This window comes from Pelobates fuscus, chromosome 2, assembly GCF_036172605.1.
Source record: "Pelobates fuscus isolate aPelFus1 chromosome 2, aPelFus1.pri, whole genome shotgun sequence".
NCBI lineage: Eukaryota > Metazoa > Chordata > Amphibia > Anura > Pelobatidae > Pelobates > Pelobates fuscus.
The window spans coordinates 409,162,123-409,180,761 of NC_086318.1; the positions used below are offsets into that span (position 1 = coordinate 409,162,123).

The following is an 18,639-nucleotide window of genomic DNA, read 5'->3' on the forward strand; positions in this document are numbered from 1 at the left end:
GATTACTCCCATAACCACCTGTGTATTTTGTAAATAATGTAAATATGTAGACTATATATTTTTCTCCTATGCTCTTTACTTTCTATTCGTTTACCTTGTGTTCACACCTCATAGGGTTAAATTTTCAATGACATATTATGAATTGGCACACATCACTTATGACATCACCTAATCTCGTTTGCACTCTCGTTCACCCTCAAATAAGCACCATGTTTTCCTCTATTCAAACTGCCATGGTATCACTTATTGTTTGTCTTGAAAAAAGTCCGGTTGGACTGAAACGTCGACACTGACAAGTTTGATGTATGAATTGATTGCTGAAATAAAAGCATATTTTTCACTACTACAAGTCCTGTGACTGCTCTCCATCAAGGAGAGCACTCACATCCCATGTCAACACATCCCATGTGTTCCCTATTAAGAGTTAATAGGCATGTAGGGATGTATATAAAAAATACCCCTTTCTGTCTCATTAGAGATATTTTTGCCAGAAGCTCAAGGAAGCAAGGTGAATGGTTAGTGTTAAGACCCACCTCAGAGGTATGCCTTGACGTGGCAGGTGGGCATACCCTCTCATGGCCATTGGAGGTAACTAAAAACCTCTATTTGTTTAAAAATACATAGGGATGTGGAAAGAGCACAGGTAACTTTTTTTCTTTGATTTCAATCTGAGTAATGGCACATTGTGGACACATTTAACAAGATATGTATAACTGTTCAATAATCTTCTGGATTAGGATTCTGTTTAGGATTATTTTCTAAACCATCAATTATTGGGGATTCAGCAGGGAATCTCAAATGTTACATCAAAATCATTGAATTGTAAAATAAAAAATCTCGACTGTGTTTCCAACGCTATATTCCTAAAATTTGCATTTCCTAGACAATTTACGATTTAGTGAATAGCCCTGTCAATCAAATAGATATTATTTATAGTTTAGCTGTGATAAATATAAAATCCCACACTCATGCATCAGTAATGTAAAATTTGTAAAATTCCTTTTTTTAATTTTTGTTAACATTTTCTGAATCATTTCATTATTCTTACACTGAAAATGTATTAACTTTCTGTAGTAATGACTCGATAACCATTTTATACCTACAATTGATCCAGCTTTGTTCCATTGAATGCATAGCTTTGTATGTCTTCAAATCCATTCCTGAAAAGTTTTCTACAACACAAACAAAGTGTGTGACATGTCACTGTTTTATTGACAAGAAAAGCATTGAATGTACATTTTTTTTTCCTATGGCACTCCTTCCATTGAAAGTGAAATTACAGTTTACTCTGACTTGTTAAAATAATTATTTTTGCACTAAGTAAATGTTCTTCAATATATTGGTCGACATCTTAGCGGTTGAAAGTGTTTCTGTTGTAGAGAAATCCTAACTTTCGTCAGAACCACTTGGCTATATTCACATGAAAGTCAAAAAGCGGAGGCTTGGAGATCTCTTGATGAAAAGAGCAGTCGACAAAGTGCTCATGTGTAGAAGGTTTACAAAGAGAGAGTCATCGAGGAGCACACATATTAAAGGCTGCCTTTCAAACTGCACTGATATAGAAAACTCCTGTGTCTGAAAAAGCTGTTATTATGTGACTTCAAAAACACGACAAGACAAACAGGCAAGGGAAAAAGTGTGAAATATTCTACTCTGAGCAGCATCCCAATAAACATGTGTATATAACTCTGACATATTAACCTGGATACCATACCTTATAAAATATAAGATGTATTATTCAGGTGAGTTAATGGAACTAAGCAGAATACTAGTTTACACTTTAAGATCTTTATTTATGAACACACAACTACAGTACATGTATACAAACACATATATACAAGATAAATGAAGATTAATACCACTCACGGACTTTAAGTAATACAAATAAAAAAAGGTTCCCTTTAATTTTCCATCTCAAACATCACATTACAGTGTGGTAAAAGTTGGTCGACGTTTCAGCCCTGGCGTGGGACTTTCCTCAGGACCTGATGCGCAGGGTGAGCAACACTAGCTCATCCAATGCTTGAATTCCTTGCTTTCCTATGAGCTGCAACATCATGTGACTGGGTTTGACATTACTTTCTACATAGTTGGAAAATCATTCACATAGTTATTTCATTCGTGGGTCGCATGTGTAGTGTTTACTATTGTCTTCACATTGGTGTTCCTTGTGTTACATAAACATGACAGCTGACGGCAGTTCTAATTAAATACCCATTAGCTGATTGATTAACACTCTTTACACTAGACATGTGCACAAATGCTTTTCAACAAGTATGAATGAATCAAGTTCCTCTTAATCGACACCCGAACGAATTGATCCATCCAGGATCTACCTGTGGCGTCATTATTGAATAAGTATCCACAGGCATTGAACGCATTTGTTCACGTCTGCTTTAAAATTAATTACATTTTGATTACTGCAACTGACGCAGTTTTATTTCATATAAAAAACTGCTTTACAAAAATTACATTTTGATTACTGCAACTGACGTAGCTTTATTTAAAGAGACACTATAGTCACCAGAACAACTATGAATAGAATCATTACCTTCAGACTTTTTGCTGTAAACACTGTCTTTTCAGAGAAAATGCAGTGTTTACATTACAGCCTAGTGCTAACTTCACTGGCCACTCCTCAGATAGCTGTTAGAGATCCTTCCTGGGTCATGGCTGCCTAAAATGCATCCAAACATTCAGCATCTCCTCCCTCTGCATGCAGACACTGAACTTTCCTCATAGAGATTAATTGATTCAATTCATCTCTATGAGGAGATGCTGATTGGCCAGGGCTGTGTTTGAATCATGCTGGCTCTGCCCCTGATCTGCCTCCTTGTCAGTCTCAGCCAATCCTATGGGGAAGCACTGTGATTGGATAAGGCCACCACTTCTTGCTTGCTATTCTGAGGCAAACAGCATGCAGAGTTACAGCTTTAGGCTTGAATACAGTAAGATTGTGCTATATTTATGGAGTCATGAGGGGACCAGGGTGGCTAGATGGTGGTTTTAACACTATAGGGTCAGGAATACATGTTTGTGTTGCTGACCCTATAGTGATCCTTTAAAAAACTGCTTTAAAATAATTACATTTTGATTACTGCAACTGACGCAGCTTTATTTCATATAAAAAACAGCTTTAAAATGAATTACATTTTGATTACTGCAACTGACACAGCTTTATTTAATATAATAAATACCCTATCTGTAAGCACAGCAGATATACGTAAAACACTTTTCTTGGCACAGACACAATTTAAGTGTGTTTGATAGATTTAATATTCATGCTGTATTTTTTCCCTGAGCAAATCTCTTTATTTAGTTTAAAATGCTGCTTTCCGTCGTATAAATTCACCCCTTCAGCAATGCCTCCCCGTTTCACAAAATGTATTTCTTGAAAGGTACACAGTATAGCTCAGACAATAAGAGGTCAGTGTGAGATGAGATTCTAACTTGATCTTGCTCTACATCCAACCACTGTCTTGTTTATTACTTATGTAGTTATCATATAAAGTTATGCTGAAGGGAAAGGGGGTCAGAGTCGATCCTGGGTAGGTGCAGACCACCCAGTTGCTCTATAGATGGGTGGGATGTTCATCGCTAGGCTTTACCCCTCCGGTATTATTATTACTGGGATTTATATAGCGCCAGCATATTCCGTTGCGCTTTACAATATTATCAGAGGGGGAGATTTAACAATAAATGAAACAATTACAAAAATTGACAGGAACAATAGGTTGAAGAAGGCCCTGCTCAAAAAAACTTACCTTTTATAGGAGGTGGGGTGTAAAACACAACAGGACAGGAGGTAGCAATCAAACAAGGTGAAGTGAAGCAGAGCTGGAGGAGAGAATAGAGTGTTGCCCTTTAGGAAAGAGCAAGAGATGGGTTTTGAGGCACTTTTTAAACGATTGAAGACTAGGGGAAACCTTGATGGGTGTAGGCAGGCTTTTCCAAAGGAAAGCCACCCGCGAGAAGTCCTGCAAGCGTGAGTTGGCCGTACGGGTGCGAGCAGTGACAGGAGAAAGTCATGAGCAGAGTGGAGAGACCGAGAAGGGGCAAACCTATGGATTAGTGAAGAGCTATAAGGGGCTAGAATTGGTCAGTGCTTTATAGGTGTGGATTAGTACCTTAAATTGATTCCTATAGGATACAGGAAGCCAATGTAAGGACTGACAAAGGGGAGAGGTGTGAGAGGAGTGACACAAGAGGAAAATCAGTCTAGCTGCAGCAAGCATTGAGGACTTTAGTGGGCCAATACAACTTTTGGGAAGACCAATTAGGAGAGAGTTACAATAATCCATGCGAGAGATTACATGGACAAGCTCCTACGTAGCATTTTGCATAAGTAAGGGGTGAATGTGGGATATGTTTTTAAAGTGAAATCTACAGGATTTGGTAACAGACTGGATGTGAGGCTCAAAGGTGATGCCAGAATCAAATATAACGCCAAGACAGCGTGCTTGCAAGGATGGGCTCAGAGCCGTCTATAATATTTATTGGACCCTGGGCAAATAATTTTCTTGGGCCCCCTGTACTCTGCCCCCCTCTCCGCCCACCAGCTCCCACTCCCTGGCGGGCAATCACACATTTCACCATGACACAGTGGGGGGAACTAAAGTAGAGAGGTACAAGACATACTTTATACTTGCACAAACATATACACTGACAGACATACTGATACATCCACACAAACATACTGACATCCATATATTCACTGACAGATATATTGACACACACATACTGACACACACAGACAGACATACGGACGGACACACACATATACTGACAGACATACTGACACACACACACACACACACATACTGACAGACATGCTGACACACACAGTAACAGACTATGATACACACAGAAACATCCACTGACTGCGTTAGTGATGGACATACACACAAACTGACAGACATACTGACACACACTGACAAATACTAACACACACACACACTGATAGACATACTGACACACACACACACTGACAAATACTAACACACACACACACACACTGACAGACATACTGACACACATTCACATACAATCACACATGCACAAAATACACTTTTAACCTACCTTCTGTTTTCAACCTTGAAGGGTGCCTTCCATGGTGTCCAGAGTGGTGGCTGAGGCTGTTGTGAGTTAGCGGCTGGCTTTCCCAGCCCAGTCCCCCTCCTCACTGCCTCCTTGATCTCTCCTCTATGTTTTCACTGGGAGGAAGTGACGCGCGGCCGTCACTTCCTCCCAGTGCTGCCGAAAAGCATGGGGCAGGTCGCGCTGTTAAAGGGACACCGCGTGCGACTGGACTCCTGCTTACAATGCCCCACCGGGTGGCCGTCAGTGCATGGGCCACCCGGTGAGCCTTCTTAGTGTACTGGGGGAAAAAAAGAAAAATAGTAGAAGGCAGCAGGGCCCACGGGGCAGCTGCTTTGGGCCCCCCTAAGTAACTGGGCCCGGGGCAGCTGCCCCATTTGCCCCGCGTTAAAGACGTCCCTGAATGGGCTGATGTGGGTTCCACCAACTTAAAGGGAGAGCGAGAGAGGAGTATCTTTATTGGTAGAAGGAAAGACAGGAAGTTCAGTTTTAGAGAGATTAAGTTTCAAAAAGCGGGAGGATATCCAATCAGAAATGGAAGAAAGGCAAGCAGTGACACGTTGCAGAACGGCAGGGGAAAGGTCTGGGGAGGAGAGGTATACCTGAAAATAGAAGGGGACCAAGTACAGAGCCATGGGGGACTCCAACAGAGATTGGGGAAAAGGAGGAGGTATCATTAGAAAAGCAAACACTGAATGAGCATTGTGAGAGATAAGAGGAAAACCAAGAGAGGACAGTGTCACAGAGACCTAGTGATTGAAGAGTTTGTAGAAGGAGGTCAACAGTGTCAAAGGCAGCAGAGAGGTCAAGAACAAATAGTATAGAGTAGTGCTCTTTGGATTTAGCAGTCTCAGTATATTGGAAAGGGCAGTAGCCAGACTGAAGAGGGTCATGGAAAGAGTTGGGATTGAGGAAACAAGTCAGATGTGTAAAGACAAGTCTTTCCAGAAGCTTTGGGGAAAAAGGGAGCAGGGATATAGGACGATAGTTAGAAGGGGGGGACGGGTCAAGAGATGTTTTTATTAAGATGGGTACTACAATAGCATATTTAAGGGTAGCAGGGACAACAGCAGAAGAGAGAAAGCATTTGAAGATGTGTGTTAAGGAAGGCACAAGACAAGAGGAGAGAGATCTGATAAGGTGAGACGGAACAGGATCAAGCGGGCAAATGTGGTGGGGCGAGAGGAAAGGATAAGCACAACCACCTCTTGTTCAGTAGCCTTGGAGAAAGTTTGAAGGATAGGAAAGGATAGGAAAGGCATGATATACGTGTGGTTGAGAAAGAGAGGGGCAAGGTGGTGAGAATTCTTTCCTTAGCTGTTCAATCTTGTCGGTAAAGAAGCATGCAAAACTATTGTCTGTAAGGTTAGTTTAAAGGGTGGCCACAGCAGGGCAAAGAAGGGAGATACCACCATCTTGTTAGGCCTGTCCCCTTGTGAGCGGTGCCAGGTGACAGATGGGGCGGGGCCTAACATGATGGGGAGGAGTCTAGAGCTGAACAGCCTGCCTATTTATCTGCACTCACCCAGGATCAGCTTTGAAGAGGGTAGATAGTAAGAGGACAGTTGTGCAGAGTCATGTCAGCAACTCAGCTCACAATGATCTCGCATTGACTGAGCTGAGTAGATACTACTATCTCCAAACCTATCACATGCACTTAAAGGGATACTATAGTACTCAGAATACAAATCTGTATTCTGTATAATGTTGCACTATAATAATACCTTACTTATAATACCTTGCTGTACTTATCTAATCTACCTCGATGCTGGGTCAGCGCACCGCCACAGTAATAATAAACATTGCAGAGTTTAGGGGAGTCACTGCGCCCAGACCACTTCAATAAGCTGATGTGGTCTGGGTGCCCATAGTTTCCCTTTAAGTTGTATTGGTGCCTGGACTGCAGTGAATGGAGGAGGTGGGGTTGCATTGAGCTCCCTGTCAGAGCAGTCATAGGATATTAAAAAAAAATCCTTTTTAAATTCCAAGAAAAGACGCCTTGAGAAGGAATAAGTGTGGAAGGCCATAAAATACACAAAGGATTCAGCGGGAACGGAAAAAGAGACACAAGTGGTTAACTGGAGGCATACAATGGGTTAAGGGAGTTTATGAGACACACAAGGGGGTTAAGAGAAACACCCCCAAAAATTATTTTTTTGCCAAATAATCTAAGTACAGCACTGTAAAGGAGGGCCCAATGTCCATTCAGAATTAGGACCTAAGCAGTATCTGTTATGATAAGCGGTGCAAACATGAAAACAGGGCAGAGAAAGCCCAGAATGCGTTTGCTGGTTCCACTGGTTTCCATGGTGACTGCCCCATGTTTAGTCATTTAGACCACTTTTTTAGTACATAGCACTTTCTATTCATAACCTCCATAGCTGAAGCACCTTTGAATCCCAATGACTCAGGTATCATGCTGAATGAAAAGGTGACAGACGTACGACTTCTCTGTTTAATCTATTACAGTCATGTTAGATTTGGATATATTTGCTGGCTATTCAACTAGAACAAAGCAGAGTTGAAATGATCTGCAGTTTAATCGCATCGCTGTCTATTTAAAACAATGCAGTGATATCCATTAAGTTACTTACTAAACAATAACTTGTAGTGAACTGAAAGCCAAATGTAAATTATTAGAATAACAAAAAAAGAGTTTTTTTCTTTTCTTTTTTTAAATCAGCTATTTTGAAACTCTGACAATTTCAGTTCACTGCAATTAGTTTCCCCCCCCCCATAAAATTGCTGGACATGTATTTAACCCCTTAAGGACACAACTTCTGGAATAAAAGGGAATCATGACGGAATATTTCTGTCATGTGTCCTTAAGGGGTTAATTGGCATGATACGATTGACATTGTTTATATGGACAACAAATCTCATTGTGTCGCAACGTACGGGTTGAAAGGATCATATTACTCTTTGTGCGTTTCGTTGTGGCCACCTTCAAAGGAACAAAGACAAACATTGCCTGTGTTTGAATATTTTGTAACCATGTTGTTAATGACTTAATTGATATCTAAGGCTGGCAATCTCAATAATGTTTGTGATTTGCATTTCCCATGGTGCCCATCAATTCTTTAGGCTGGCTTTTACTTCGTGGGAATATAAATTCTGAAATATCTGGCTAGCTACTTTATAGGGTAACCAGACACAATGTAGATCCCATTCCACCAAATAAAATACTGTTTATATTTGTATCACTTACAGAATTGTTTTACGAATCCAAATGAAGAGCTTAAATATCACTGTGTAACTGCAGAGATACGGGCCAAGCTCTTCTCATCCTGCCAAACCTTTCGCATATCCAGATTTCACAGTGCGTAGAATACATGATGCTACAACTCAGAGTTATCTGTTGAACTTTTAAATTGCAGAGGAATGACAAGGGGATTGTGCATTATAGGACAATATAGCTGAAGTAGAAAAATAAATCTCATAATCTTTGTAATTGGGTTATATTGGCCTAAAATTGCAATTCCTTGACCGATTCTCTGCTGTTATTAAAAAACAAAATACTGTGGTAGATTGGCAACTATGCTGCAAATATTTTTTTTAAAGGGACACTACAGGCACCCAGGCCACTTCAGCTCATTGAAGTGGTCTGAGTGCAGTGTCCCACTCCACTTAACTCTACAATTGTAATTATTGCAGTTTTTTTTTTTTATGCCTTGCAGGGTTAACTCCACCTCTAGTGACTGTCTACCAGACAGCCACCAGAGCCACTTCCGGGACATTAGGTTACTTTTGGTCACCTAACTGATGCAGGACATCCTCACGCTCTGCTCTTGAGTATCAAGCAAAACCCCACAGGAAAGCATTTTACGATATGGGGGAAGTCCATTAGGCTGGCATTGGCGGAGGTGGAGCCTGACCTGGCGCCGAAGGACATCACCACTGGAATCAGGTAAGTGATTCCTTCAGCACCACAGGGGGCCATTAATCAATCAATTAATGTTTTTCAAACCTTGCTAATATGGTAATGAATTTCCACCAGTTTGTCACTTACAGAGTTATTTACTAAAGTGAGAATTAAAAGTGAAATTTAAAGTGGATTTCAATTGACGGCCAGATTAGCTAGACTGAAAGCACAGCGGAGCTAGAGAATTTTCCTAGTTTGGCTAACTTTACTTAAATTTGAAATTCACTTTCAATTCTCAATTAGTGAATAACCCTGTTAGTTAAGTATAAAGACTGGAAGCTTGTGAATGTATTCAAAATAGATGGTCTATCTTTTGCCTTAGGTTTTAAGGAATTGAATTGGCTCTGCATATAATGTGAGGCAGCTTTAACAATATTTTTTGTAAGGTCTGCTGAGTGTTCTAACGTGTAAAGATTATATATTGTGCTTATTTAAGAGTACATTTCCAGTCCAGCTCAGTGAGACTCAATAACACTAATTCAAAGCTTCCATGCCTCAGTTCAGGTCATACTGACTTGCGGCAGAGGCCTTGATTAATTCTGGCCAGACGGTACTTATTAATTAAATCCTTTCTGCAGGCTAAAGAAGATGACCCAAATGGTAGATATAAAGTATTGGACAAAATGTATTGCTTTTTTACATTGAAATTGAGCATATTGTCTGTTAATTATTTATGTATTAAAAAACTTAATTTGCACAAAGTCTCTTAATTTATGTAATGATATATACTTTGTATAATGGGATTTATTCATTAAATTGTAAACCACATAAAATCTATATGTCAACTATTTTTCCAATTCGTATATTTTGACTCGAAATTTTTAATTTCATTGTCATTTCCCTCCTAATCCTCGATGCTCCTTTCCGGTGTAGTTTCTCAGTGTAATAAGACTCGAAACCCAAGTATGCCTAGTCTTCCACGTGCATATAATGCGTCTAAATGCCACTCAGGAGATGATAATTGAGTTGCCGTATTTGTCTAGTAATATAGATGCAAAATAATGGCCAATAAAAATGCTATTCCAAGAAACTGCACTACTTGATTATTTTACCCAGGATATTGCCAGTCTCCTGGGCCCTTAATCAAAATGGTCAATAGGGACCAGGAGAGGCCCAGTCTCCTAGGTCACGGGTGGGCAACCTTCAGCACTCCAGATGTTATGGACTACATCCCTCATAATGCTCTTACACCCATGGTGCTGGCCAAGCATCATGGGAGGTGTAGTCCAAAACATCTGGAGTGCCGAAGGTTGCCCATGCCTATCCTAGGTCTATATATCCAAAATCCCATCCCCTCTGGTTGCACCCACCCTGCCAAATATGTCCTTTTTTAAGCCCCAATAATGCAAAATTAAATCCATTAAATCCATCATAAAAAAACTTAAAAAACATTTCAAAAACAATCCATGTGAGCTGTTTATAAAAATAATGCATGTGAGCCATTTACCTTTCCTACCTTTAATTCTCAATTTGAATGTAACCTTCAATGTGCTCACATGAATTCTTACTGTTGCTTCATGGTTTTTATTTTTTGAGAATTAGTTTCTTTTTATTTATTTTTTAATAGTTTTGCCATAATATTTTTTTTTTTTTGGGGGGGGGGGGGGGGGGGGGGAGGCGCAGGAGGTGGTGGCTAGTGTTTTAAGAAACCCTAGCCACCTGGTGGAAGGCTTGGATTTTAGCTATATTAGCACAGGAGACTAATTAATGGACCCCATCAGACCATTTTAATTAGAAGCCCTAACGTCTGGGCATTTTCTAGTTCCATTTCCTATAACCTTCTACCCTGCTGTGCATGTGGTGGAGGATAATGTGGCCATTTGTCAGGCTCCTACTCGTATTATATCCAGGGGGTCCCACTATTTTTTTTTCTTAATTCTAATTATATTGAAAGTGGGAGCTGGTTGTCTCTCCCTAACATGCCTGGTGGTTTACTGTTTAAGAATCCTCAATGTAACACAGGAACTGCACTCAATCTTCCAACCTTAGAACCAGGGTGCAACCAGATCCAGGTCCAGCACCAAATCCCAAATTTAATACTTCAAAAGAAAGGATAAGGGCACTCCAAAGGTTCAATTTCAGGCAATTTATTGTCACCAGAATGTGCAAAGCAACGTTTCGACCAGTGTGGTCTTTATCAAGCTTGATAAAGTCCACACTGGTCGAAATGTTGCTTTGCACATTCTGGTGACAATAAGCTGCCTGCAATTTAACCTCTGGAGTGCCCTTGTCCTTTCTTTTGTGGGTTTACTGTTGTCAGCTTGATTAGTGTGTGGTTCCACCAGGCAGAGACAGGTTTTATATTGTAAAAGTTAGTGGCTGCCGTTAATTTCCTGTCAATAATGGGGAAATCTTGCAGTAGGGAAACAAGTGCTACTCACTGAGGTTAGTGACAGCAAGTTCAATCAAGCCCTACATTTCAAATTGTTCAAATTTGTGGAAATATGTGTCCTGGTAAAAAACAAACAAACAAGAGTTGAGAACTGGGAAGGTCTCTGGAAACCCAACAGGGGCAGGAGAGGAAGTAAAAAATAAAGGCAAGTCTTTATAGTTCATTATGTACCTATGGGGATGAGGATATCATACTAACCATTTATATCTGGGTAAATATATTCCTACTATATTTCCCTAATGAGTTGTCCGTGTTAAAGTTCCAAATGGGTGGGAATGCAAATTCAGAGATTCATCTTAGCAGATAGTAACCCTCAAGCTGAAGTTTTTTTTCCTATTTTTACAACTTATATGGTGGGTGGGTTGACAACGCTGCCAATTGCTTATCTTAAGCATGTGTGCCAACCTACATTAACCTTTATACAACATGTCATCATCAATAATAATGAAAAATAAAAAATGTAATGACACAACAAACAGGCTAACAGATGTTAAACATCACTTTCTCTTCATCAACACATTTATCCTAACTTTGGATTTTTTGTTATGCTCTACAAATCTGGCCAAAGCTACTTTTGTGTCTCGAAAACATTTTAACTTGATGTTCCTTCTTGCCACATTGTATAGAAAGGTCATTTACTTACAATGTCAAAGGTTCATTGTTCATTTCTTGAAAGGCATTGGCCGGTATTGTAGTTATATGCAAGTTATCATAAATCTCCCTGGGGAAAAAAAAAGTACGTTTTAATTTGCAGATTATTCAAAAATCTCCCTGGGGAAAAAAAAAGTACGTTTTAATTTGCATATAATTAAAAAATTTCGAGGACTCATGAATTTCTAAAAAGATGTATTAACACAGCAAAAAAATTTTTTAAAAAAGCAAATAAAAAGCTCAAAAATAAAAAAATATCTTTAAAAAATGTAAACAGACTTTCAGGAACATGCGAATGTAAATAAACACAGGACTAAAACTAAATAATAAAGTTTAATAATTTAAAATGAATATGCTGTAAGAGAAATTCTTTATAATGTACAGTAACTTGGCATACTTACAGAATGAAATTTAACTCGAATGAAAAGATTTTCGTGACATCTGGAAATTTTCTCATTCCTGTATTACAAATGCTCCTGCAGGATATATAAATAAAAACAAAACTGCTCAATTTGTAGCTATTTTCACACAATCGTAAAATGTGAATTGTCACACGCATCAATTTGGCTTGGAGTCAGAAAACGAGGAGGGAAGAACAGAACAAATTGTGTAATGAAAAAAAGACTGTGCTAAAACAAATTGTAGAACGTGTGTAGAGTGAAATACAAAAGGATACATGACAAAACACGCGTGTTATTCCCTTCCATTACATATAGACAAGTATTTCTTTGTGTTGTAAATTGTACTTAGAACTGTATTAATGCTAACACAAAATGGCATTTATGCAGAATATCTCACTGAGAAATATTTTTAGATAAGACAATATAAATCAGCGAACGCTACGTGTATATTTATATTATAATCCTTATCAAATCTATGTGTGTATTTAACCTGTTTGACCTTTTGTCTTTTATCCCAACTGTCTTATGTTTGATGGGAAAGTCCTGATTGTGTTTTCTGTTCTGTTGCTACAAGTTATTCCTTTGCTGTCTTGGTTTTCAGGGTAGTAAAGTTAAAATGATGAACTTGACCCGGACCACTTACTCATTTTTCCTAAAAATGTATTAGCTTCATCTCACTGGCAATGCCCTTAGACGGTTGTTACCATTGACTAATGCTGTATCATGCTGCTGCCATTTTGATTCTGGGCTGCCATTTTATATGGGATCAGACTGATATGTAAAGATATAGCTTCTCTCTGTAATGGTACATGTGAGCTAAAATAGTTTTAACCCTGAGTGTTCTCAGGAAATCTTACAGAAACTTGCTGAGCATTCTATTGTAGTTCTGTGCATACACAGGTGGTTGATGGACTTTCAGGTCCAGGTGTCTCATTTTCCAGCGTATATATGTCAAGCTGTCATACCGCATGCATGGGTTATACCCCCACTGCGCTTTACATGCCCACTTGTAAAATACATATATACAAGTGATCCTAGACAAACATACACTATAACTACACAAGACTGTGTTTAAATATTTAAAAAGTGTTGCTCTCAGATTCTGTTCTATATATAATCATAAAAATTCTCACAATATACCTCAGCACAGAATGCACCTGTCATGGTTGAATATATTTATTACCTGTTATGTGTTAAATTTATGTATGTGTGTATGTACTATATATATAGTTTATATATTGTATTTTTGTAATATTGTATCCTATTGTAACAATGCAATATTTTGTGGACAAAGACCCAGGACATATTTGAAATAAGAGAAATCTCAGTGTATCCATTCTGGTAAAATATTTTATAAATAAATAAATTATTTTTAGTATTACATGCAGTGTTTATTGGATGAGCATAAATTAATATACTATAATTGGAAGGATAAATTTATGAGCTGTCATATGTGACTAAAATACTAGCATATAGGTAGGTGTGAGGCACTTGCGCATGTGTATTTTGGTTTTAGGGTGACCAAAGCACATTATCTAAAAATCTAGAAAAAGACAGAAGTTATAGTAACTATCCTAATTAAACCAGATAATGTCTTTAAGTTCCATCTCCTGCCTATATTCGAACATCTTACGGGGGAGCGTATAATCCTAATTAGAGAAGAGAGGTCCTTTGAGACTCTGTGCTTCCAGTACGTTATTAGGAACTAATGGAACTGCCGTCAATTTTATTACAATATTTTATACCATAGTGAGAAAACATCTGGTAGCAATGTCTTTTCTAGTACAGAACTGCAACATCTGTTGTCTTTTTTTTTTTGTAAAGAATAAGATATAGAGACATCTTTAGCTTCAATATAAAATGCTGCTAACGTCGGTGTATGTTTTAATTATATAATTCATCTCTATCAATACCACACTAATCTATCCTGTGCATTCTATTGTAAACCAATGATAACTAACACTTGTTCAATGTAAAGGTAGGAACCGATTAAATACGTCCTCTGTATTATTTGTTAAAATCTTCGTGTTCCGTGATTCGTAATGTCCATGAACTGCAATTGTTGTACTTATTCTTTATTTTCCGTCAAATAACAGATAACTTAGATTTTTTTTTTTTTTTTTAGAAAATAATATCGTTTAAGAGTTTTCTTTTCAGTTATTTTTCTTTCATGAATACAATGAAGCATTGAATCATCTATCAAAGGAAACAATACATAGGCAAGTGCAGGTAATATAAATCAATTTATGGATTCTTCTAATTACATTTCAAACCACTCACCCTTCCTATCTCTTAATAGATATATAGTTCAGCAATACCTACAATAACCATATACGGACAATTCTTCCTTCAAAGTGTTAGGGGAAAAAATGTACGTTCTCATGTTGCTCTTTTCATATTGAAAATAGCTGCAGCTTAAGCTTATTTTATACCAAATTCATGAAGTGTAAGGAGTTACAGTTGTTTTTCTTTGTGCCATTAGACACTGTTGTCCTTAGCAACCCTTTGAAGACTCAGTAAGTCCAAAGGCTGATTCTCATTTTAGGTTTCTAAGGCAATTCCAATGACAAGAGCTAATCAGGTGCTGGGCAGTGGTTGTTGTCTGTTGATCTTGTTGAAAAGCAAGAAAAAAGGCAGAAGACCTTTTGAGATAATGTGTCCAAAGCCAGAACCTGTCAAGTCCCTGCGAGATTAATTACACCATGCAAGCCTTAATGTACGCCTGTAGTCTGTAGAGAAAACAAGTCTGGAAAATGCTGGAGTGAATTCTATTTTTACTTAAAGAACATGTTCGCAAGCAGGAGCAGCCTTGTTCGATGTTAACTACCTTACTCTTACTGGAGTGAATTTACTCAATTTACAATTCACTTTATACCAGGCCATGATATTCTGAACCTGGCTCCACTGTAAAATTATACTAAAAAAAACCAAATATGGCATTAGACTCATTAAATAACTAATATTCACAATTTGTCTATCTGTCTGTCCGTTTATCTATTTATCTACCTACCTACCCATCTCTCTATCTAACCACTCCAAGGACCACAACCACTATGTTCAGGGTAACTTATTAGTTGAGAACATCAGCTGATCACTCTCCCCAGTGAACTAATCTCTACACCACCGACTTCGAGCTCCCAACCCTCCACAGAGACAGGAACTAGTACCCGCTGGACCCCAGCTAAGAAGTCAAACCATGTGCAAATTGTCTTAACTACTACACTGAGGACACTTCTAGCACCATAAGCACTTTGGCAGGCTGTAGTGGTGATGGTGCTTTGAGTGTTCAAATCTAAAGTTTATTAATATGTGATGCAGTTTTCATTGTGGTTAAAAAGGTGGATACAGCATAGAAGGTCGGCTGTAGCCATTACAATCTGATGTAGAGGTAATGGTGCTTAGAGTGATTGTTTAGGCTGTTTCTTAGATACCTTTGATAAAATGGTTGTATTTACATTTAATGCCACTGGCTATTTTCGGAATTGGGACAAAGTCAATTTCTGAAGAATATCCCTTTTTATTTATTGGATTGCCTCTGGAGGTGGATTGATTATAAATGTATAACCCCCTATGGCAAGCTACTCACACAAGGAGATCATCACTTGGACTTTGGACAGATATTGAATGTGCAACTGGGCTTCTCCTCTACTAAATTCAAGTTATAATAAATAAAATATTGTTAAAAGAAACAAAAAACACAGCTATGGTCATACTTTTTTCAAGCAACATATAGTATCAAAAGCAAATGTTATTAGCACATTGAATGAATAAATAAGTAAGCATTTTACAGGACATTGAAACTAAATAAAACTTACAAATACTTTAGTTTTGGTAGATTTTCAAAGGCTCCACGTCCAATATGGACCAAATGTTTTGTATTCCGGATTGTTCTAAAATAGATACCGTATTTAGTTAATATTGCACATTACATAATGCTCTTATATCATAATTAAACATATTTAATAGAGAAGTATTAACAAATCATATGAAACAGAATGAAACACCTAAAGTGAGTATTGTCAGAAATTCAAAATGACTTTCAAATTTAACGCCAAAATAGCTGATGTCAACTATGCTTCCAGTTCAGTTATTTTGGTTTAAAAGTTGAAATTGACTTTGATTTTTCTTTGAATTTCTGAAAATTGACACTTTAGTAAATAACCGTTTTACTATTATAAAGAATGTAACATAATCCTTTGGATATATTATCCCAACATAGACCTTTGTTTAATTCTGTTGACGGAAAACAGTTGATAATTGTCGTTTCTTGGTCGATTTTATTTTCCAGTTTCGGCTGAATGGAATTCCAGGCCAAATTCAGACAGACAAAACAGATAAATGGGTCAGCTGCTCTAATTAAAACTGCAGGAAAATGTGCATCGGGAGCACGTTTATCAGCCTTTTTTTAGTGACTAACTTGTCATTATGTAGTTATGTAGTCCTAGCCCCGCCTACCTGCATATGACTTACAAAGCCTTCCAAAATACTTAATCTAAAGAGTCATCTAATGTTTACACTTCCTTTATTGCAAATGATGTGTAAATTAGAATATCTTATCCCCTGCTCTGTTAATAGCTTGCTAGCTTGAACTTTAATTACATACAGAAGCCCCCTGTTCAATTTACAGAACAGGAGATAAAAACTTTTGAAGTCAATTACAACTGATTGAAAATGAGACCATTTTGTTTTCATGCAGTCATGCAGGTTGTGTCAGTCCCAGTCAGAGGAGGTGTGGCTATAGCTGCATAAACAGAAACAAAAAAATGGAAGTGAATTGAGCAGTGAAAGTTCAGAGACACGATCTGTATACAAAAACTGCTTCATTAAGCTGAAGTTGTTTTCATGACTATAATGTACCTTTAATATAAGGGAAATTTAACCTTCCTTATGCCACCACTTTACATGCTGACTGTGGTGGCATGTCTACTACAGAGTAAGGAGGCCGAGTTGCCCAGTCACTAATATAATACAGGGGGGACCTGGCACTTTGTTAATGCAGCCCTTGATGTGACTCACAGAGCCTCAATTACTCCAATAAAAAATGGTTTCAATCAGCACATTGTGTCTACTTTGAGGCTACTGAGGACAATTGTAGGTTAATGGGAATGTTGAAGTCCCCAATATAAACATGCAGCACATACATATTGTATACTTCCAGCATGTACGTTCTATATACATTCTATATACATTCTATATACATGCAGTATACATTCTATATACATGCAGTATACATGCAGTATACATGAAGCATATACAATCTATTTATATATATGTATATGTGTATATATATATATATATATATATATATATATACACACACACACACACACACACACACATACACACACACTCACATATAGATATTGAATACATGTAATCCAATGTAAGGATACCAAATTAGGGAACTACCTACTAAATAGCTATAAAAGCTAAATTAAGATAAGCCCTTTTTTCCCCTTAATTTTACATTCAGTTGCTTAGTAGATATGTCTAATTTGCTATCATTTTGAAAACAAATGGACCCAAAATAATTTGTTTCTTTTTATTCCATACTATATCTATTTCAGTTTCTGTCAATTTGGATGCTTCTGAATTTTTGAATTAGGTCAATGAGCTATCCTATTGTCTAATTGCTATTCAATATGTCTATTAGGTATTCACTTTCAAATTCCGCTGTTCTACTTACACTGATACAAAATGGGGGAACTGCATTTAAATATCTAAGGCTACCTATTCCTTTTTCACCCTAATGCTACTCCAACCCCTCTTAAAGAGACACTATAGGCACCAAATCAACTTTGGGTTTATGAAGCAGTTTTGGTGTATAGATCATACCCCTGCAGTCTCACTGGTCAAATCTCTGCCATTTAGGAGTTAGATCACGTTGTTTATGCAGTCCTAGTTACACCTCCTTGCGTGTGACTTCCACTACCTTAATGTGACTTTCACTTACTGTAAAGAGAGATCTAATGTTTAAACTTCCTTTGTATCACATTCTGTTTAATTTAGAATGTATTATATCCTGCTCTGTTTATAGCCAGCTACAGTCTGCAGGAGCCTCCTGTGTGTGATTAAAGTTCAATTTACAGAGCAGGGAATAAAAACTTCTAAAGCAGCTTAACATCTGATTGAAAACTAACCCCTGTTTTTCATGTAGGCTGTGTCCGTCACTGCCA

General features: G+C 37.9%; 1 protein-coding gene across 1 annotated transcript in view; it reads right to left on the reverse strand.

Annotated features, from left to right (window-relative positions):
* The window catches only part of LHCGR (luteinizing hormone/choriogonadotropin receptor), a 151,416-nt gene that overhangs the window by 61,571 nt on the left and 71,206 nt on the right, over positions 1-18,639 (reverse strand). The window contains 4 exon segments of the mRNA XM_063441477.1: positions 1,104-1,172; positions 12,055-12,132; positions 12,464-12,538; positions 16,279-16,353. Of these exon segments, the coding sequence (XP_063297547.1) occupies positions 1,104-1,172; positions 12,055-12,132; positions 12,464-12,538; positions 16,279-16,353 (297 nt within the window).